The sequence below is a fragment of the Psammomys obesus genome, unplaced genomic scaffold (assembly GCF_907164565.1).
Source record: "Psammomys obesus unplaced genomic scaffold, mPsaObe1.curated_primary_1811, whole genome shotgun sequence".
Lineage (NCBI taxonomy): Eukaryota > Metazoa > Chordata > Mammalia > Rodentia > Muridae > Psammomys > Psammomys obesus.
In genome coordinates, this window is record NW_026596152.1 from 2,362,951 (window position 1) to 2,385,652 (window position 22,702).

Consider the following 22,702-nt stretch of genomic DNA (forward strand, 5'->3'; position numbering starts at 1 on the left):
CTAGAGGTGATTGAAGGTACATAGATGGATGAGCAGGTGCAAATGCAATGTCAGCTCATAGAAAGGACTGTGTCCCTCTCATTTCATAGAAGACACTGTGTCAAACACTGTGTCATTCCATGGAAGGGACTTGAGCAGCCGTGGGTCTCGGTACCCGTGGGGCTCGGGGTTGTCTTGGGACCTGTTCCCCGTTATAAAGACATGAGTGATGTATTTGGAGCCATCTTTCTATCCTGGCCTCCTAGTGAAGAAGGTAAGCTTTTGCTTCCAAAGTTGAATCTTGAGTGACCCAGGACTTAGGAAATCCCTCAAAAGCCCCCAAACTCTCTCATATACATTCCTCAAGAGCCTTCATAATTCTCCTTCAAGGAGGTGTGTGTGTTTAGGGTAGAAATACACAGGAAACAGCAGCTGGAGCGAGGGGCCTTATAATCTGGCCTCCTGAGGCTGTGGAGACTAAGTGGCCCCAGGGTGCACAGAGCCGCGCTGGGCACATCACCTGGTCATGTACGGGTGGCCAGAGTTAGCTGTGGCAGGTATCAGATGCTCTGTGAGTACCGAGCCCGAGTGCCGCTGGTACCCACTTCTCCCTCATCCTTCAGGCTGTGGTTTGGCCTATGTTCTCTGACTTCTCTTTCTTAGATTTCCCATGAGCTCCCCGCTCCGTTTGGGCACTCAGAGTTCCCTTCCACTGTAAGGACAAGGCTTCAAGGAAGGGACAGCCTTTCTTATTGACAGGCGCAGGGCCTAGACCTAAGGCAAGCAGCCAAGGAGTCCAGTCCCTTCTGTTCCTTGACACGGGCTCCCCTTTCCACATAGGGGTTCTGGCTTAGACTCTAGGGTGGTGTATCATCCTTAAATCCAGGGGAGATGCTTATGGCATCTGGCAGCTGAGACTTCACAATGCTGGCCTGACACAGAGGTGCCTTCTGGAGGCAGTTGTGCTGGTGCATTTCCGCTCTGTCCAGTTGTTTTTGAAACCCACCAGATGTGGCTGCATTTGTTTATTTGCCGAGTTTATTTGTTTGTAGCCAGAACGCAAGCATGGAGGGCAGAGGGCAGCTTGCAGGAATAGGGTCTCTCTTCCCACCGTGTGAATTCCCTGTGAGTCAAACTCAGGTTGACTCAGCCACCCCTACTGTTCCGTTGCTTCACCATGTTCCTAAGCCAGTCCAGCGATTTCATCCATGCCTCCAGGAGGAAGGGTTACAGCTTCTGTGGCCGTGTTCTGTAAGAGTGACACCATTCCAGGAGGGCTATTTGGATCTGTTTTCTACAGATAAAGCCCTGTATTTGCATCTCCTCCTCACATGCACAGCGCTCACTGTGAGGAACCTGCGTCATTTGCAGATTTGGCTCCCTGTCCTAATTCCTGAGCAAGAGCGTTCACTGAGCCAGACCTAGCTGCAAGCTGTGGCAGCCGCTCAGCCCCAAAGCCCAGAGGTATCTGTTTGAAGGGCCTGAGAGCTGAAGGCTTCACCTCCTTTGTAGATCTGGAACCTCCTAGGTCTTGTCCGCTCTGCTTGAATGTCTCCAGATATGGTTGGGCCACTCACCTCTGGGCATGACCCATTCCAGCGCCCTTGGTCAGCTGGAATCTGCTGTCCCCTGTCATTCCATCTGTATGGCGGGTCATCCGCATTCTCTTCCAGGACATGATTTTTAATTAAAGTGTTTAATTATAATCCCATAAGCCCCTTACTGATCTCCAAATAAATTTTACCTACTGATTTGATTAAAATAACCAGATCCGGAGTTGGGGCTCAGATTTTGATGAGTTCCACCTCAGAGCAGGCCCCGATGAAAAGCTCTTTTGTTACTTATTTTGGGCCACTTAAATCCTACTTGCTTTCTTCCACCCTGCTCCGAATAGGGAGATCTTTGCATGTGAAGAAGGCATTCTAGGAACCAGTAAGCTGAGTGCCTGGGTGGGGCAGAGCGATGTGCTAGTTTCTAACCGTCTCACAGTGAGGAAGCTCCAATCGGCAGTGCCTTCCCATTTCCTGTTCATCTCCTTATGGTGGCACATGCTTTAATCCCAGCATTTGGGAGGCAGAGGCGGGCAGATCTCAGTGAATTCAAGGCTGGTGAGATCCAGGGCAGCCAGAGCTCCTTAGTGAGACCCTGCACTGAAAACAGAGAGGCCGTCAAATATCGGTTCCGAGTCAGCAGTGGGACGTGTACAGGAGGAACAAGTTGGCATAGTACAAACAGGCCCTACAGACCCAGACAGCCCAGTGGGACTGCCCACTCTGAGGGACCCTTCAGCTTCCGGGACTCACCAGCACTAATGTCAGTCCTTTGGGGGGGAAAAAACTCCACGAGTCACCACACATTAGACAAAGTATGGGCTGGTGAGGGTAGGGGACCTTTTGGGGATAGAGGATTGCCATGCAAGCCTGGGGGGTATTAAGGTCCTAAACATCACTCCCTGCAGATCTTGTTGAAGCCTGTCAGCTTCCTGATCCGGGCCCTGTGTCAGTGAGGCCAAGAGCGGCATGCAGTGTGGGTTCCCGTAGAGCTGTAGGCTGGCTCGCCTTTGGAGCTTAGCCTGAGGGTTGGATTGGTTAGCTGCTCAGGTGGAGCAGGAAGCAGCCCCGGAGCTGTGTCCCTGCAGTTGCTCATCCCTCCTCAGCGGTGCAGACTAGAGTAGCTGCAAGTCATTAGGCCCTGGACAGCAGCCTCCCCTACCACCCCTGGGGTCCTGCCCAGTGTGCCAGCCTGGGTGATGGGACCCATTACAGATGGGAAATGACTCCAGGGAGCTGGGAGCCAGGCTTGGCTCATTCCGCTGGCGAGCCAGCTCCCCTACGTCCAGTACATGGAGCCTGTGCACCAGCTCTGGGGGAGAGCGACTGGAAGGAAGCCCCGTGCTGCAAGCAGGCATCTGGCAGGGCAGACGAGTCCCACGGCAGAGGACTTGATGGCGGTGCCTTCCGCCCCCGGGAGGGGGTGAGCTTTTCTGAGGCAACCTCCTTTGCTATGGATATGACCTGCCTTTAAGAAGGAGGGTTATCAAGCTCAGGACCATGCAGCTCTTGCCACGAAGGAGGTCTGCAAGGTGCCCTGGACTCATTAGGTGGCAAGTTAGCTGTCGCTAACTATTGCCAGGTCCTTGGCCAAGCCTCTGCCGCATCCTTCCCATCTCTTCCATAAGAGGGTGAACTAGGCAAGCAGGGAAGGCCACTCCCGTCCAAGCTCTGTGTTGTCGTGGGTGAACAACAGCCCCTTTCCTGTTTGGCTCAGTCATGAGTGGGAGGGGGTGGGGTCTTTCTGCTGTAACTCAGTCTCTGGGCCTTTTTTTTTTTTTCATGTTGATGGGGGATTTGTCGCATGTATGTCTGTGCACCATGCACATGCCTACTGTCCACCGAGGCCAGAAGAGGGTGTTAGGTGCCCAGGGCCGCACAATAGACTGTTGTGAGTGGCTGTGTGGGTGCTGGGGATTGGACCTGGGTTCTTTGGAAGAGCAGCCTGTGGGTGCTTTTAACCCGAGCCACCTCTCCAGTCCCCTGGACCTCTGCCCTTGAGACTAATGGACTTTGCATCTCTTCAGAAGTGGGCAGCTGTGGAAGTTTCCAGAGCAGGGCGGTGACAAGTTGAGAGGAATGTTCAGAGATTTGGAGCAAAGGATTGCTTGCAGGTGAGGAAGGCTCCGAGTTGGGAATAGTGCATAGTAGGCCAGGGATGGCCTCTCTAGGGAGAGGTGACAGGCTAGAGCTAGGCTCACCCTCTGGTGGCCTGGGCCCAGGCTCTGCAGAGGGTGGAACCGAGGAGAGGTGCAGACAAAGAATTGATGACTGCCTGGGGCTCACCCAGACTTGGCGTTTCCTCCACAGAGAGGCCTGGGACAGTTAGGAGAGGGTCATTTCAAAGCCTTAGGGGGAGGCAGAGCAGCCAAAAAAGGGCAGAGGAAAGAAAAGGCCAAGATGTTTACAGAGAAAGGGAGTCAGTGGAAAAAATGACGAGAGGTCAAGTAGATTTGGGAGATGGCCCTGCAGTCAACAGAGGGGAGGGGACAGTGGCCTTGTACGGGGGTGGGGGAGTAGAATGAGCCGCTAAGCCTTGGCTGTGCTCTTGGGTTAATACTTCCTGTGGGTCTGGCCCCAAACTCAGGACATCCTTTGCCACCCATTCACAGGAACTCCGTTCACTGGAGGGTCTCCCGTCCGGTGGGAGCTGTTTCAGCTCACGGAGGGACACAGGGCTGGCCAGACTTCAAGCTGTCTGTCTTGACCCTGGGCCTCTCTCCAGATGCCCAGAGGCCCGGCTGGTTGGGGGCCCAGGCTCTCTTGGCAGCTTCTTTGTCTGCCTGTGGACAAAGGGGCCGAACCTTTCCCAAGCCCCACAGGTGTGAAGAACTTGTTACCATCGTGTTTGCTCAGCCCTATTAGTGGCCTGAAGGACTGTTGACAGAGGTCTGCTTTGTGATCAGACTTGGCTAAAGCTCCCTAAGCCCTCAACAAACACCAGCCACTTATCTCAGGGACTTTATCAGAAACCATCTAAAGCCTGTCTTTGGCAGGCAGGCTTCCCTGAGCCACTCACTTGGGACACTGGGTTTCCAAAGCACTTCCCACATTTTCCCCCTTTTTCCTACCGCCCACAGCATTCTTGGTATCAGAATAAAGCCTTGGTAGGGAAGAGGTAGTCAGATTTTATTTTCAAATTGGAACCTTAGGATAAAGGGCTCTTTAAGCCTGGCTTCCAAGAGGGCGCACTGAGAAAGGGCTACTCTGGGGAGAATTTGGCTTCAGGGGCTTCTGAGCTGATGGGAGTTGAGGAGTGGACCCCTATTCACTCACTGCTCTTTAGTCATCTGTTAGAGCCCTTCAGCCTGCTCCAACCTCAGAGGAAACTACAGCCCCCCAACCTCCCCGTGTGTGTGTGTGTGTGTGTGTGTGTGTGTGTGTGTGTGTTTTGCTTGCTTGCTTTCCAATATATCAGTGGCTACATTAAACCACTCATGATAGCAAGCACTGTGACTATAACATATATAGTACGATACTCTTCGTGTGTCTGTAGGAGATTAGTAATAACTTATAGTAAGAACAGAGCAACCGTTGCAACAGACTGTAATGAAAGCTATGTGGCCACTCTTCCAAAATACCTCCGCATGGTGCTCTCCCTGTCTTTGGTGGTATGGGACGCTATGAGCCGGGTTACCCTGGTGTCGTGATGTGGTTGGATTACAGTTGACCTGATCACAAGTCAGAAGGACCATCACCTGCTCAGGTGATCCTAGATCACTGACCCAAGACTGGGAGATGGGAAACCTTCGAGCAGGGGGAGCTCCTTGCTTTGCCCCAGACCCTGAGGAGTGGCTCACGGTGTTCTCTCCCTCTGGAAGACTGAAGCATTTATCAGCCCCATTTCCCACACCCTTTCTCCCAGCCGTGCATTGGGGACCGCATCTGCCAGTGGTTTTATTAAATTGAAGCTGAAAAGAGGTAGCTTCAATGATTGTGGTCCCGAGAGAACACTCTTCCTGGGCCGTGTCCCCTCTGTCCCCTTAGTGGTTGCCCATGCCTTTGGGTTTACCTTGAGTGGTCTCCACTGCATGGTCTTTGGTCGTTTGGCATTTCTGCTTACAATCTCTAATAGTAGTGGGCCTTGGGCTGGGGCAACAAACACAACAGCGTCAACTGACCGCCCCTGGGGATCTCTCCAGAGGCTCTGTCCTGCTCACCGTTGCATCCCAGTTCCTGTGTAGCTCCCGGATTCTAGTAGCATTCCGTAAAGAGTTGCGGACTACCCAAGTGTGCCTGCAACCGGACTCCCCAGATACAAAGCAGCACCTGCTGCAGACTGCTGCGTAAATGGACTGGCCGTCAGGGTCACCCTGGTCCAGCTAACCTTTAAACACAAACTGCCGTGGGTGCCAGGGCTGTTTGGGCCCAGCTCTTGTCAGCCTCTCGGAGGAGGAGAGAGCCTTTGAGAGCTCAGCTCAGCTAGAACCGCTGGTGCAGGCAGGAGCCGGGTATGTGCAGCGGTTGCTCGGCCGCACCTTTTCACAGTTGCCACAAACTAGGCCCAGAAGACACTGCGGGAGGAAAATTTACGCTTAATAAACAAGAGACAGGCAATTTCTAAATAAATAGTGTACTAAATAGGGTAGCAAGATCATAAATAAAAGAAAACAGTAGTAGCCTCCAACTGTTAAAAATGGCTCTCAAATATTTTCATGACTCTGAGCCAGTTGTTTAAGGAGCTTTTCTCATGAAGCCAGAGCTCAGTCCACCACCTCCTTGGAGGCCCCCTGCTGTCAGCTCTACCCCCCACTCTGCTGCAAGGCACTTTCTTCACAGGGTGGGTGACAGTCCAGCCGGTTTCCTTTCCATTTGGTTCCCTCGGGCTGACACAAGTCTGTAGGCTGGGAGCAGCAGCATTGCCTGGGAGTTGGTTAGACACGCGTCTGGAGGAGCCGGGGGCTAGCTCAGTCTGTGGAGTGAGCACTTGGCCAGTGTGGGAGCAGCTCTGGGTTCTGTCCCCAGCACTGCCTAAGCTGTGCTTGGTGGCGCACACCTGTCAGCCTAGAAGGGGAGGCAGGAGGATCGGAAGTTAGAAGGACATCCTTGGCTACATACATAGTGAGTTTGAGGCTAGCTTGGGCTACATGAAACTCATCTGAGAGAGGGAATGGACATAACATCTGGAACTTGGCTTAGTGGTACACGCCTGTAATTTGGGAGCATTTGAGAGGGAGGCTGGGGCAGGAGGACCAGTGAAAGTTCAAGGCCAGCCTGGGCTGTGAAGTCATACCTGCCACAGAGGCAGAGAAGCAGCTGGACGGATCCCCAGGAGGACCAGTACGCAGGCGCAGTTGGGATGGTGAAGGGACACCATCCTGGCCACTCCCCTGTTCTCTTTGCAGGCCCTGTTTTCTCTATCTGGTCCCAGAAGGACCCAACAAGATGGCTGTTTGTCTCCTGTCCGTCCCAGCAGCTTTGCCCGTAGCTGGGTGATCCCAGGTCTTTCAGAGACCTGTTACTCCTCTGGGAATAGAAGCACCAAGAGGCAGGACTCGGTCTAGCTTCCTTTACTTCCTAATATCAAATCAGGGTAGGTCTTTTTTTCTTTACATAGTAATTCCAGAAACAGGAGTGAGGGAAACTGGAAGTGATGACCATGTTCCTGTGATCTACTTGCTTCGAAGTGTGCCTCTGAGGGGGAGCACAGAGCACTCAGGGTGAGAGATCAGTTTTTTTCTATAAAAAGCATCCAACCTGGCTGGGTTGGTGGCTCCCGCCTTTAATCCCTGTACTTGGGAAGCAGAGGCTGGTGGATCTCTGTGAATTCAAGGCCAGTCTGATCTACACAATGAATTACAGGACAGCCACAGCTACATAGTGAGACCCTGTCTCAAAAAAAAAAAAAAAAGAAAAAAGAAAAAAAGGATGCAGTTTGCAGCTGGTTGTTTTGTGGGTTATTTTTGTTAGCCCAGAGGCAGGCATGTAAGTCCAGAATTCTCTTAGCCATTTTATAAAGAACACAGGCAAGTTTCTCAAAAGAACTGCCTCAGAGAGGAAGGAAGGAAGGAAACCAACTATCTATTGGTTGTCCCATCCATTCATTCATTTGCCTGTCTGTCCATCCTGTTATCTAATCTCATGGTTCTGTGTGGTTGAATGACAGAGAAGGGGCTTTGGGGTTGAGACCAGGGCTTCTGACAGGGCCAGGCCCAGATGGCCTTCCTGTTTTCACTGACAGGCCAGAAGCATATGAATTTTGGAGAGTCAAAGACAGAAATTAAGTGCTGCTACCAAGACTTGGGCTAGTCTTGGTAGGTGTATGGTTTAACTTGTCAGGTGTTTGGGTAGAGATTAATACACCTATGTTTTTGTAAACTCACTGACCAGCCAAGAGTCAGTTCTCTGTAATCAGAGCCCTAGGGAGAGAGCGTCCATGGCACATAGATGAGGGGTCTTCTCGCTAAAGTACTCAAGTCTATTTAAATGGAATTAAATTGTTTAATCAGAGCACAAAAATTGGTTTAAATTATTTCAAAGTAAGAATACAGGATAATTACAAGACTATGTGTTTAGGATGAGGGCCAGGAAGCAAATCCTCTCTGTCCTATCTGTTTACCCATGTACCCATCTGCTTAGCCACCCCACCCACCAATCCACTTATCCATCTCTCCCCCCCATCCTACAGCTACCGTCCATCCATCTATCATCCACCACGTCATCTCACTCATTCATCCCATGGGCCTATCCATCAGCCCTGTTCCTCTACCCCCATCTACCCCCATCTACCCCCCCATCCGTCTATTCACCAATCAGTACCAATTCATGAGCCATCAGCCCACTTACTTCATCCGTGCACATGTCTTCTGAGTGTTTGCTTTCTCTCAGTTTTACAAGAATGTAATCAAGGCTTGCTGTGGGCTAGCAGATCAGACCCTCGGCTTGTCCCCAGTGAAGCAATAAAGTTGATTAAGGGCACCCGTCCCATATGATCAATGTGAATTCTAATGCGCGTGCTCCTCTGTCTGAGCATTTCCCCTGTGAAGGGAGGAGCCCCTTGGGCAAAGATAGAGAAGGCGATGCGTCCTTTATCTCTGCATCTCCCACAGCTCATGCATAGACTAGCATGTGGCTAGAGCAGTGTATATGTGTGTGTTGACTGTTTCACATCTGCAGGTATTGAACGACTGGGCAAGTTCCAGCTGACAGGAGAGGTAAATGAAATGCTTAAAGTTGGAAGTTAAGGACTCAGGACATTTGGGTGGGGAAGGAGAACGAGAGTTAGCTCTTGGTCCCCTTTCTCTTTCCTATTCGGTTTCTGTTTGAAGGGCAGAGTTGGGGAGAGGTCCTTGCTGCTCTTACCCCTTGCTGCCACTCCTCACGAGTCTGATATGCAGCTACAGGAGATGAATCTGGCTTATCCCAACCCACTAGCTAGCACAGACATAGCTTAGAGTCTCTATGAGAGACCAGGAGACCCCCTAGGTAAACACCAAGTCAGGTAGTCTATCTGGCTCCTTGATCTGGGCCAGGCTGGTCCCCCAGGAGGCTTTCTGTTTCCCCCACCCCCATCTCTCCTCAGTTGACCTCTGTTCTCACAAAGCTGCCCTTTCCTTCCCGCCTTGAAATCTGATAATGAAACTAATACCCAATATTTTTGCCTGGGAGAGAATCAGGAGATAAACAGGAAGGCATGAGGGATTAGGGTGTCTCTCGAAGGCAGGGCCCATGGCTTGGTGGGAGCAGGCTGACACCTCTTTGTGGGCCTGAGGGATCCAGATGTGGGCCCCTTTGCCCAGTGCATTTTTCCATTTGTGTAGAGAAAATAAAACAAAGAGAAAAGAAAACAAGCTGTAAAATACTTCGCAGAAGTCCGGGCATGGGAGATTATCACTTGATGCTCCCTGACAGCCCGAGGAGGGGCAGGGGGTGCTTTTTGATGTTGGCCTCAGAGTTTTCTTTTGTATGACCAGTTGTTTGGAAAGAACCTTTTGTTGGTGTGAGGTATGCTGGAAGGAGATTCTGGCCTGAGCTTTCCCAAGGGGTAAGGAAAGCAGGCCCTCATTCCCAGAAGGGCTCAGAGAGGCCTGCTGGGTGCTAGGCAGCTAGAGCCTCCTTTAGAGGCTCTTTCCTGCCCAGAGAGACATGGCTGTGTGTCTGCCTCTGAGAAGGACCAAAAGTTGCTGCTGAGGCCATTCTGTGTGCAGAGGAGGGCAGTGACACCCGGGGGTCCTTGCAGATCCCCAGTCCTGAGCAGGAGCACCAGGCTTCTGTTCCTGTGGAATAGCTCCAGGTTCCGGCTTGTAAGTTCAGGTTCAGCTGTTCTGTACATCATCCCTGAGGCCATCTAGCAGCAGGGAGGCCTAGCTGCAGCCAGCCAGGACTCTTCACTGACTCCTCAGTGCTGGGCTGGCTGGCTGAGCCCAGAGCGTCTCCGAGTAAGTCCTATCTCTTGTCTCACTGAGTGAGCCCAGAGACAGAGGGTGTTGTGTGATGGCCCTCCATGTAGAAGGCAGAGATGCAGTTTGCGTGTGCCTGGTTGGACTCATCACCCGGGGATACCTGCTCAGGAATGCTTCCGAGGCTCTTGGGAGTCAGATCTGTTCTCTGGTCCAAACTGGCTTCCAGCTGCTTCTGGACTGCAGGGCAGGCAATGCATCAAGCCCTCCATGAAAGCCCTCCTCCACCTCTGCTTGTCAGTCAAGTGACTCATGGGCACGTGATTTGGGGACTGTCTCCTGGAAGAACATTTAACAAAGCTTACAACAAGGGAGAGCAAAATCCAAGTGGCAGTTGTAAAGAAAAGAATCTAAGTAAAAACAGCGTCCAATAAGAAATCGGGAAAAACATTTACAGCTAGAGAGAGAGAGGAAAGGTGAGCCATGTCCTGGACAGGCAGTACATACACGGAGATGAAGATGAGTCCCAAGGGCGTGTGCCTCCCTATTCTGTAGTCATAGACACGGGTGGATATCATGTGCAGGCCTTTTCCCCCGGACAACTTGCGAACATTTATATATTTTCTTTTTGTGCTGATACCAAATGTGTGTTGTCATTCTTTTAAAAGCTGTGATGGAATGAGTGCTTTTTAGTATAGATCCAGGCGCCACCCGTCCCTCCCCCAATTTTGGATCCATACAGTTGTTTAAATGCCGTAGATACAGGCAGACAGAGGCAGGATGGAGAGGAAGGGGTGATGTGGAGGAGGAGCCTCTGGGTCCAACGAGAGACCTCAGACTCGAAACTGGAAGCTGGTTTGTGGGTTATGAGCAGAGAGATGGTGTGAGATGCAGGAGCTAGATCTCAAGAGCATCAGGGAAGGCGGGTAAGGTTCTGTGATGCCAAGCTGAGTGTGTAGGCCAGGGAAGCGAACGGAAGTGGTACTGGCAAGGAGAAGACCCTTAGAGATGGAAGCTGAGGGGCCTGGTGTGCTGGGTGGTGGGAAGGAGAGGGGCAAGTCGATGGTAGAGGTGGATGCCGGGGCATCTGGGTATGGCCTGTTCCTGCTGAGGGACTTAAACACACTTATTTATGTCAGCTCCAAAGGCTGCAAGTCCAAGGTCGTCACGGTGTGGGAGGCCTCAGCCGTGGTATGTGAACTACTCACTCAGTGTTTCCAAGTGCCAGGGAGCGAGCTAAGGAAAGGCTTCCTGAGCAAGGGCTGTCCTGCTGGGACAGGGCACCTGAGATGGGCCTCTCCTGGGTGTCAGCCCCCCACCCCCTTGTGCTGATGACCTCTCTGTTTCCCCACAGCCTGCAGCTGCAACCTCCATGCTCGGCGCTGCAGATTCAACATGGAGCTCTACAAGCTGTCGGGGCGCAAGAGCGGGGGTGTCTGTCTCAACTGCCGCCACAACACTGCAGGCCGCCATTGCCACTACTGCAAGGAGGGCTTCTACCGAGACATGGCCAAGCCCATCACCCACCGGAAGGCCTGCAAAGGTAGGGCGTCTGGCGAGCCGGGGACGTGAGGCCACTCTTCCCCTCCACCCTTTCCATTTATTTTTCTAGTTCTCTTACAGAGCAGACTAGACTGAGGTGTATCCATACACAGGTGTGTGTCTGTGCCTCTGTTTCTCTCTTTTTCTCTTTGTCTCTGCATCTGCCTCTTTCTCTCTGTCTGTTTCTTTCCCTCTCTCTCTATCCCCCTCTGCCCCTCTTCCCCTCTCTCTCCCTCCTGTCAAGGCCTCCCTGGAATTTGGAGGTGAAAGCCAAAACAAAGGGGCAATGGAGACAGGCTCAAAGAAGAAAGTAGTAGGGTGTGCTCCCTTATGTGGTGCAGGGCCAGGCTCCCAGCGCGTCCCCCTCCACCTCCCTCCTCCTCAGCTTCTCCTCAGCACAGGTGTGCCGCATACCAGAGGAAAGAGAGTCATGTTCGCCAGGCTTACTGTCGGGACAAAGGACCCTCTTCTTCTAGCCCCTCACAGACACTTTTCTTTGGATGTGTTCACACTGCCTCCCCCTCCCACCCCATCACACACACAGGCACACACACAAAATGACAGCAAGGCTGGCAGTTTCAGGATCAGGGTCTCAGAAGGAACATTTAATCCATCTGCAAATAGCTTTACTCTTCAGGACCCAAAAAAAAAAAAAAAATTAAGAGGAGACTATTAAGAGGAGACAAGCACTAATGTTTTAACTTTCTGCTGTTTGTTTGCTTGTTTTGTTTTTTCCTCTCACCAACAAAAATGAAGCAAGCAATGGTCAGATGACTCAGAGGAGCAGATGAAATGCCAGGGAACTGAATGAGAGGGGGGACCTCTCATTCAGTAACCTCCCCCGACTCCACATGAGTCTTTGGGAATTCCAGGGACTTAGGATTTCTTGCTCCTTTGTTTGGGGTCTAGGGTCAGAGTAGGCCTGAGCTTGAGATGTTTACATTCAGGGAAACAATGGGTCTTTAGGAACCTTGGGGCAGGAGGATCCCTTTTGGATGTGGTTCACCTCTGAATGAAGCAGAGGTGTTTTCGTACCGGAAGGACATGATGTTGGGTACCTATGTGCAGACTGACTGTGTAACTTGAGGGACCCAGAGCCAAGTGAAAAAAGCAGGGCTCCTGATGCAAAGGTGATAAAGACTTTCAAAACCACAGTGGCAGAGCCTCATTCAAGTGTGTGCCCCTCTGAGCATCCGGCCACCTCTGCTTGTGTAGAAAACATCCTTAATAACCAAATAACAGCAACTACCCGCCTCGGCTCTGCAGACTCGGCTCTGAGAGAGAACTGCTGGATTCACATGCACAGATGAGCAAGGTGTTTCTCAAGACAGGCTCTCCTTCCACATCTTTGGCCATTGGCTGCCTTTGCTGGTTGCCAAGAGAATTTGAGCCTGAAAGTGACTGGGCCTATTTCTAAATCAGAAAGACAACAGATTCAGGAGAGAATGCTCTGGGAGATGGACAGGCAGGTGGCCCAGGCAGTGACATTCTGCACTGCCAGGAAGGCGTGAGCAGGGAAAGGCTAGGGAGAGGGGCTGGGGTCTTTGGAGAACAGAGCTGGAAGGTTCCAACTCCTTTGCCTATAGCTGAAGTATCTGCTGTCTCTTTTCCAGAAGAGAGAGAAGCTGGGATCTTGTAAACAAGTGGCACGGCACACATTTATTGGCCGTTTGGCCAAGAACTTTAACCGTGGCAGCTACTTCAGTGGACAGTCCTGTGCTGAGAACAGGAAGGTCCAGGGTCTCTGCGACGAAGGATGCTGGGTACTTCCTGCCCTGCTGGTTTTTGCCTTTGGGGCAGAGATTCTCAGCTTTCTTTGCCAGCCGGGGCTAGACAGAGGAGGGTGTGTTCCGGTTCTTGTGACTTCAGATGCTGGTGGCTGTCCCCAGCCTTAGTGGGAAACCAGGATAAACTTGGAGGGGGAAAGCTAAGATGGATCTTGGTCAGGAAGAGACAGACATGGGTGTGTGGAAGGAAGCCAGTGGTTTAGGAACCCCACACCTTGGTGTGGGAAGAGTGCTTCCCTGATCCTGCACCCTGATGGGTGAGGAGAGGAAAAGTGTATTGTGAAAAATAGGCCTTGCTCCATGATTGGAGAGAAAAGGCTGTACTTTGATTAAGTTTCTAATGTGACAGAAGTAGCCATCTAACTGGCAGAGAAGGAATCTCTTGAGAGTTCTGGATCTCTGCTTCCTGCCCTTCCCTTCCTGGGTGTCACCTCCTTGGGGGATGTGGGAACTTTGAATACCCGTTTATAGGTACTTCCTGCAAAAGAGCAACCTGGTGACTTAGGCAGGAAGCAGCCTTAGGATCAGTTCAGATGATGTGCCCCTGAATCTCTTGGGTGAAAATACCTTCCCTTCTTGTAGGACCCTTCTGCCTGTCCTCTAGGCCGCATGGTTTAAGCAATGGATCTTTGCCTGTAAGCTTGTTGGCCCCCAGTTGTGTGTGTGTGTTGACAGCTGGTTCTTTGAGGAGTCCAGATCTTGTGGGTATCACTCTGTCCCTAGCCCTAGCCTCTGAGAGTGGCCCCCACACACGAGGAGCCCCACCCCAGGCCCTCACAGGAAGGCTGCACGTCTTTGCTTTACCCTAATTTCACAGAGGAATTGGGATGACTGGCCTTCTCTACTCCCAAGTTGGCTCGAGAATGGCCGTGGGGCCCTCTTTACCCCCTGACTCTTCAGGGCCTGGGAGGGGCCCGGGCAGGGGGCCCAAGGCCACCCATGCACTGCTGGTGATTGGCTGGCCTGAGACCTTGTTCAGTGTTGAGCAAGGGTAGACCCAGACAAGAACAGCTTGGAGCGAGGGCATTTGATTCCAAACATTACTATGCAGTCTCCCCATTTGGGAAGTTTCATAGCAACAAATTTGTTGGGGTCTTTCTCCCCTCCCCTAGCTCAGGGGCAACTGGGGACTGGCAGGGTTGGTGCATACAAAGGGCTGTAATAAACATGCCCAGGGAACAGGCCGCTGCACTCCCAGCTATTCAGCGCGATTTCACAGCGCTGGGCCAGCCTCATTATGGTGTGGGCTGTTGTCCTATACAAAGTCAGATGAGATGAATCTCTCCCCTTTCTCTGCAAAATGGTTTGTGAATGATACTCGTCCTGGAATCTGTCAGAGGATGGGAGTTTTTGTTTACCGTCTGACTTCTTTATGGACTTAGCAGGCACTTTCTTTTTAGAGCCTGCAAAGAAGACGTTGCTATTTAACCATCTCGCCCATGCCTCCATTGATAACAATATTAATTTATCATTTCCCCAAACCATCTGTGATGGATAAAGACATTCCAGGAGGCCCCCGTGAACCGAATTGTGATGAGAATTAAGAAATTAACCACCCCATCTAGCTCCCCCATCACAAAGGGCCCTCGTTCCATCTCACTGAGCAGCAGCCTGTTCTTCCCGCTCTGCCCTGCCCCCTTCACTTCTGTACCGAATGTGGCTGAAAGGAGGCTGCTAAGAAGGTGCCCGAGCCTCTGGAAGATGCAATCATTAGCGGGACAGAAGCATGAGACAGCGCTCACCAGCCGTGCACTGCGCTCTTGGTCTCCCATCGCCCTTTATCTCTTCCTACAGCTCCGCCAAAGGTTGGGGGTCAGGGAGGGGAGGAGAGAAACCCCGTCCAGCCCTCTCTAGCCTCTTGGGGCCACTGTGTGGAACTGTCTCCCTTGCCCCCAACCCTAGTTGTTTTTCTTTTGGATGGTTTTCCTTTCCCTTCCTGGCATCATGAGCCTATTTTTCCCAACTTGTCATTCTTGGTTGCGTGAGAGAATTAGCCGGGATGTTGCAAAATGCTGCTTGGGTCCCAGCCCAGAGATTCTGGTGTAATTAATGGGTCCAGATGAGATGTAGACACCTGACCTTGGAAAAGGTCTTTGAGGCTGAGAGCTGCCGGGGCAGGGTCGGTGTATAAGAAATAAAGATGGCCGGTTGCCTTTGGTATGGATTCAGGAAAGTCTTTAGGGGTACCCCAGGCCCTACAGTTTATTCCTTTGAGAGGAGAGATTACTAATTGATAAATGCAAATGTTTTAAAGACCCTTTTGATGAAAACTTGGAGGGTGCTTAAAGTTCTTTTACTTTGAAATCTTGCTGGGTGAGACACCTTACTCTCCACTCAGCCCATGAAGGTGTATACTCACCCACTGTTTCGGTCCCTTGTGACAGTTCCACTTTCTGTCAGAATTTGGGTGGTTCAGGCAAAGAGGTCGTCAGTGGCAGCTCATTGCAGCTCTAGCTCTGAGCACAAAGGTCCCCATCCATGAAGTGGCCTCCTGTTTGCAAGGAGAGAAAGAGGCAGCTAGACCCTGCAGAGCTTCACCATGCTCTCTTGGGGACGTGAGAGTCAAAGCTGCAGCTACAGGTGTGGCTCCTGAATCTACAGGGCCCCTGTGGACAGTCTCCAGGACATTGGGCTAATCTCACAGCACCTTAAGTCTCAGTCATTTTACCTGTGGCGTTAGTCATCTCGGGTTTCTGAAAGTCACTGAGCCCATGTCTGCATTGACAGTCCACATTCTACCCACCATTCTTCTGGAGTCAAAAAAAAAAAAGTTAGGTCTCCTCATTGGGAGGGGGGAGGTCATTCTTTAGAGTCATGTGTTTGTGATTAGGAAGATCCAGGAAATAAGGTGATTTTGTTCAGAAGTCGTTACAAATGACCATCCTGTGACTAGCCCTTACCCCATGCAGGGGGGTGGGAGGAAGCTGGATCCCTTCCTGTGATCTTTGCTAGCTCTACCCCCCTGGGTGTGAGTGTTCTTTTTGTTCTGGCGTTTCTCATCCCAGCACTCTCTCCAGGGTTCTCAGTGCTTGACTAGAAAAGACCCTGACCTTTGAGTTCTCCAGGCTCTCGATGCTTCCTCGCATGGCAGTCAGGAGGGTTTAAGGGTATCTGGTTTGGGAAGTAGCCTTTCCTTGGGGCTTCTGCTGAAGAAGAACATCAGGTGGATCTAGCATCCAGGCTCCAAGTCAGGGCTCAGGTTCTACTTCTGGGCGAGGCATGCCTCAGCCTTCCTGCCTGGAGATGGGCAGAGCGAGCCTCCTCCCTCTTGGAGCCACAGTGTAAATTAAGCGGGGCACTGGCACACGCATGCACGCTCTCCATGCTCACGCTGTGGTTATTTGTGTAAGTCTTGGAAAACGGAGGCACCAGAAGCCTCACAGTCGTTAGTGGGCATACAGAATGGAGGCCTTGGTGTGTCTAGTTCCTTGGCTGTTTGCTTTCTGTGGTTAGTTATTTATTTGGATGACCCAATGGGTTTCATTAGGGCTGCTTATACAGTTCAGGATGAGGGATATTTACAGCAGCCGGGAGACCTTACCGATGGCAGCACCGCTGAGGAAAATCTCTCCCACTTCCCCAAAGACCATTAATGACTTACAGCTACTCAGGGAGGGGTGGAGCCTTGAGAGCCCCTCCCCCTAGCTACTGTATCTGTCTGTGTGTCTTAGGAGAGAGGTGTTCTCCCAGGGATGGGACAGGCCCAATGTTGTGTTTTGAGCCATTAATCACAACTGTGGAATCAGATGTGAACTATCAAGGCCTCATCCCTAAGGCAGCATTCTCTCTACTGTGTTCCTTCCTCCAGCTCTTAGTTCTTCCTGCTCCATCTCTGATAGAGATCCCCAAGTCATGGCGAGGGTAATAGAGAAGTCCCATTCGTGGCTGAGAATTTTAACAGTTCTTACTCTCAGCACTAAGGCCAGATACATGCCTCCTCAGTTCTCACTACCAGCTGGAAAAAAAAAAAAAAAAAAAGGTCTTCTCTGAACAAAGCTGACTGATTATGGGTACAAATATAATTATTTAGGTGGTAATTTGACAGGCATGCCCTGTCCATTTAGGCTCGTTTAGCTCCTGGTGTGGAATGTAGCACTTGGTAACCGGCCTCTCCGTCAAAGGGCTCGGCTCCTGAGCGGACTGTGTGACTGATTCCCACAGGACTGGGCAGGGTCCTAGGGATGTGCCCCAGTGCTGTTGCACACTGTCCATAAAGGATTTGCATGCCTTGGAAGAGAAAATGGTGGCTGAGCTGAGGGGCAGAGTGACGCCCTGCAGCGGGGGGGGGGGGGGGGGCGCAAAGGTGGGGACGGCTGTATACAGCCACGCACGCTTCTGAAAGTGCCACTCAGGAGACTGGGCTGCATCTGAGCCCCGCCTGCTGACAGCATTCCAGCGTGCGTCCGCCAGAGCCTGGCCTGATCCTCACCATCTTGCTTTAGCTGCCTTAGGTCAGGTGCTTGGGCTGGACCGAGATCTCAGGTCCTCCCAGTCCAAGCCTGTGCGCACCCTTGCAGCAGCGCACAGTGGTACTCTGGGAACATGCTAAGGACTTTCTTCTCAACTGTAGAACAGGTACAGGAAGACCACAGATCACTAGATCACAGCGAGCCACATAACCCAGTTTAGAATTGTGGGCTCCCCTCCCCTGGGCACTTCCTGCTGTCTGCACGTCGATATGAGAGTGTCAGACAGAAGGCAAGGCCGTGCAGCCTAAAACATTTACTCCTCAGTGCCTTGTTAGCGACTGCTGGGGAGGGGAACACCGGGCTTGGAGGAGGTTGACACAGACAGCTGAGGCGAAGACTGGTGGTCCTCTGTGGATATCCACACCCCATTGGCACGGAGAGTGTGAGCTTGCGGTGGCCCAGGATGTGAGGCGATTGGCAGTCCCATTCCCTGCCTCATCCTTTCCTCCAGATGCACACCATGGATGAGATGGCCTTTCTCCAGAGGAGAAGGCAGAGGATTGACCCTGAGTTACATTGCTGTCGGTTTGAGATCATTCGTTCGTTGAGTCTGCAAGTGTTTGTTGAGTGTCTAAGATGTTCTGTGACACTTCTTTCCTGGGGGAGGTTGACAACACTGAGAAAGAGGAAAAGAAGCTAATTATGAGATGAGGTGAGTTTTAGGGAAGAAATAAACAGCTGGAAGAGAAAGCCAGTGTGGGGAAGCTCTAGATAAGCCCCCGAGGATGGCACATTTGAGAGGAGTCCTGGGGTACAAGGGGAGGGCACAAAAAGAGAGAACAGTTTAGACAGCCCCAAAGACAGAAAGCAGCAGAGGGCTTGGTGGGGCCTGGTCAGAAGGGAGAGAGAACGCAGGGCAGGACCGTTTGCTGCCGTCTGGAGAGAAGGCAGGTCCTCTCCCCAAAGCACGGGACACCCATGCGAAACCAAGGGCAAGAGTTTGGAGGGGTGTGTTCTCATTTCAGAGGTGTGTTCTGTGAGACAGCCACGGGGGAGAAACAGTCCTCACTCGCTCAGTCTCCCCAGCAAGGGTGTGAACTGGGGGAAAGAACTCTCAAAGCTCAACAACAAGAAGGCAAATGATCCGATTAAAAATGGGCAAAATGTCTGAACAGACGCTTCCTCAAGGATGGACAGATGGCAGGTAAATACAGGAAACATTAGCTGTCATGAGGGAAATGCAGGTTGGAATCACGGTCAGGCCCCTCTCATTGAAAATCATAATAATAATAATAAATAAGCCACTTAATTCCAAATGCTCGGCAAGGACAGGGACCCACCGTGGGTGGGAATGCCACACAACACAGCTGCTCAGTGCTGCCCTGGAAAGTAAGGCCCAGATGTGTCATAACACCTGGACCTGCTCACAGGTATTTCTCCCAAGAGAAATGAAAATGTAGGTCGTCCTGTAAAAAACAAAACCAGCCAAACAAAAACCAACTGTAGGCAGGTACTTAGAACAGTCTTATTTGTAATCACCAGCTGCCCCAAAACTAGAGACAGCCTAAGGCTGTGTCACAGACAGAGTGGACGCATCCCCACTGAAGAGGAACCGCCCAGCGCTGCAGAGAAAACAACTGGTTCTTATCACTGCTGCGTCGAACGCAGTTGGTGAAGTGCGAAAGCTCGGGCTCAGCAGATCACATACCTGGAAATCCCATTTGCACAAGTAGAACTTGTAAATACTGTGCAAATTTCCAGAGAAGACATTTTGCAAAAGGTGAAACCAGGAGTGGAGGCTGACTGCAGAGGCAGAGCTGGGCATTGCTGAGTCCTGAGGGAGGTTAGAAGAACTGGCATCTATGATAAAAATCTGTGGCGGTACGCAGCAAAAGGAGTGAATTTCTGTGGAGGTACACAGCAAAAGGAGTGAATTTACTCTGCAAATTACAGTGACCATAGTTGAGATTCCTTCTCCAGAGCTGTAGCTTGGGTGCATTCCCAGAAATTCGCTCTTGGAAGCTTGATCCCTAGTGTAGCAATATTAGGAGATGTTGGACTTTCTTTTTCCCCCCTTTTGGTTTTTCAAGACAAGGTTTCTCTGTGTAGCCCTGGCCTGAATCTCACCCTAGACCAGGCTGGCCTGTAACTCGGAGATGGACCTGCAAGGAGAGGTATGAGACTGTAGGTGAGGCCCGGGGGCTGGAGGGATTTGCTGCTGGGACAGGATGAATGTGAGACTCTTGGGGCCCTGCTTTCCCTGACAGTGGGTTATTGTGAGAAGAGTGAGTCCGAGCTCAACCCTGAGTTCAGCTCTGCACCAACACAGGGAAGCCCAGGGTGAACCTGGCTCTCTGTGTTTCCTTGGCTCCTTGTCTGACAGAGGGTTCGAACAGTAGCTGTTTCTCTTTCTTCCTGTCCACCATGTCTCGGTCTAAGCAAGTGTTCCCTTACCTGAGACCAAACAGGCGGGGCCACCCAATCTTAGACTTTCTGCTTTAAATCGGTGAGTTAAATACACTTTTTTTTCCTTTTCTTTCCTCTTTATTCTTTTTGTGTTTTTGGCCCAGAACTCCTAACTTCCCTGTCTCAACTTCCTAAATGCCAGGATTGAAGGTGTGTGCACCCGTGCCCTGCTGACTGCTTTAAAGCAACAGGCTGGCATGTTTGTCACAGCCACAGAAAATGGACTAAGGACTCAGACACTGTCCCAGGGTCTTTTTGTTTATAGCTCTGAAATCAGCAAGACCCATCACACCCACTTCTAACACCACCACAACACTCTCTCTCTCTCTCTCTCTCTCTCTCTCTCTCTCTCTGTGTGTGTGTGCCAGGAGTGGGGTCTCTTCTGAGATAGGGCCCATAGAATCTCTTGCTTGCAGGTTTTACTTGCTGACCTCAGCTGGCCTCTGCTGGGCCTTGACCCTCCAACTACATTCCCTGCTTTGACCTTTGCTGGCTACCCTTTTGGAAGTGTTGGCCAGCGTCCCTGAGGAACTGAGCTGGGAGGAAAGGTAGGGATTGTGGAAGCGCCAGCTGGTGCCCAGCCAGCTTGCTAGAGTCTCAGATGGCCCAGAGATGTGGTCCACCACAGAGAGGGGTTCTCTCCCTTCGCAAAAGTGGCCAGTGACTTCACTGGGACAGTTATGCCCCGAGAAACCCCACGAGCTGATGAAGGGCAGGGCAGTCTCCCTTAATGTCCTGACACTGGCCTGGGAGAGCCCCTGAGAAAGAGGTGGCTTTGCCTGGGGTGTCGCACGGGCACCCCAGTCAGCTTGGGTTGCTGGAACAAAGGCCTGTGAACCCAATGACTTAGACAACGGCTAGTCCATCTCCCCCTGTTCTGGAGGCATCCAAGGTCAAGGTGCCAGCAGGGCAGATTCCTTCTGAGGGCCAGGAGGGAGAGGTCTGCTTCAGGCCTTTTTCCTGGGTTCACAGATGGCCATGTGTGCTCACCTGGCCTTTCCTCTGTAGCCGCCTTGCGCCTCGTCCCTGTCTTGTGCAAGGACACCTGTCCTCGATTAGAACCTACTCCAGTGACCTATTTTTACCTTAACTCCCTCTTTAAAGAATCCGTATTTGTCTCATGTGTGGGCACTTGGGATTAGGATGGCAGGGTGTGCATCCCGGGGCCTGGCATGTGACTCGGTCCTTAACATGAGGCCAAAGTTGTAAGTGTGCAGGGCTCCTGGAGGCCTCGGGGGCAGCCAGATGGTGTCTGGATTGAAGCTGTGCGTGCTCTGTCCCCCAATTACAAAGGGACCATGCTCAGCCAGCACCCCTCCCTCCCACGAGCCTGCGTTCCAGATTGCTGCCTCTTGAGGGCCCCATTTGATCTCAGCCCCCAGAGCCAGGGTACTTAGAAAAAAGTAGCCAGATTCCCCATAGGAGCACCAGAAGACTTCCAGCTGGCCCATGAGCTGATGGAGGGGCCTGGCCTTGCTTATGTCACCCAGTAGAAGGTAAGGGCCATGTTTGGGTGTGCAAAGCCAGTGTCAACACCAGCTGTCTCAAGCCCCACCATACCAGAGTTCTTAGATGTCCCCTCCATTGGTAAGGTCTAGGCACGGCACAAGTGGGTTTAGGCAGGGCACCCTGCAACACAAGCCCCTCCCCCAGCCCTCACACAGCACCCCGTGATAAACGGCAGCCATGAGGTTAAAGTCTACACTCTGGATCCATGGAGACAAAACCTTTAGTGGAGTCTAGACTGCTGTCCTTACAGAGAAGACACCTGCAGTCCACAGAGAAGGAGGTACTAATTCAGAGTCAGTGGCAGGGCCAGGCCAGGCCTGGGCCCTCTGTCATCGGTCTGGAAGCACTTGGGTTTTCTTGAGCGGTCCCTGTCTGGTGATCCAGGAAAAACACAGCCCGAGCTCTCTCCAGCCCAGCACATTCGTGGGAAACCCGACCCCGCCATGTTCTCAGGGACCCTCACTTCCTTCTGGCCCCACATTCTCTCTTCATGGAAAAACATGTGGTGGCCTGTTTCCCATGAGCAGGTGCTGCGTGCCCCGTACAGACCGGCAACCTGTATGGAGGGGCTGACTTCCCTCCGAAAACCATGGCTGGCTTCCAGGGAAGTGGGAGTCACCCGGACGGCTTCCTGTGACCGCGGCTGGTCCAGCCTGGGCCTTGTTCTCAGAAGAATCAGGGAAGATCTCTGGTCATCCCCTTGTTGGAGTCCCTACAAAGTAAAAGGCCACCTCCCCTTGCCTCATTCCCCACTTCAGTATATATCTCTATGGGCTTTGTTAGCATGGCGTAAAGGTTGTGGTCCAGCTAGTACAAACAATAGCCGTATGGTCTACCAAGGGAAGGTTCAAGAATCCAGTTACTGTTCAGTCCATGAGGCAGGGTGTCTCTGCTTGTCTTCAGTAAACATCAGACTCCTGAAGAAAGTAGGCTCTAATGCCAGTGAAGGGCTGGACTTGCAAGTGAGAGTGAGGGCAAGCGGGCAGAGAGAGAGAGAGCACTGGCATCCTTCTTCCATGTCCTGTAGATAGGCTGCCAGCAGCTGTGATCCAGATTAAAGGTGGATCTTCTCGCCTCAAAGATGTGGGTTACACGTGTGTCTTTACCACTTTAAGTGATTT

General features: G+C 51.8%; 1 protein-coding gene across 1 annotated transcript in view; it reads left to right on the top strand.

Moving 5' to 3' along the window:
- The window catches only part of Ntn1 (netrin 1), a 163,570-nt gene that overhangs the window by 91,404 nt on the left and 49,464 nt on the right, over positions 1 to 22,702 (top strand). The window contains exon 2 of the mRNA XM_055594311.1: positions 11,223 to 11,411. Within this exon, the coding sequence (XP_055450286.1) occupies positions 11,223 to 11,411 (189 nt within the window). The remainder of the gene's footprint in view (positions 1 to 11,222; positions 11,412 to 22,702) is intronic.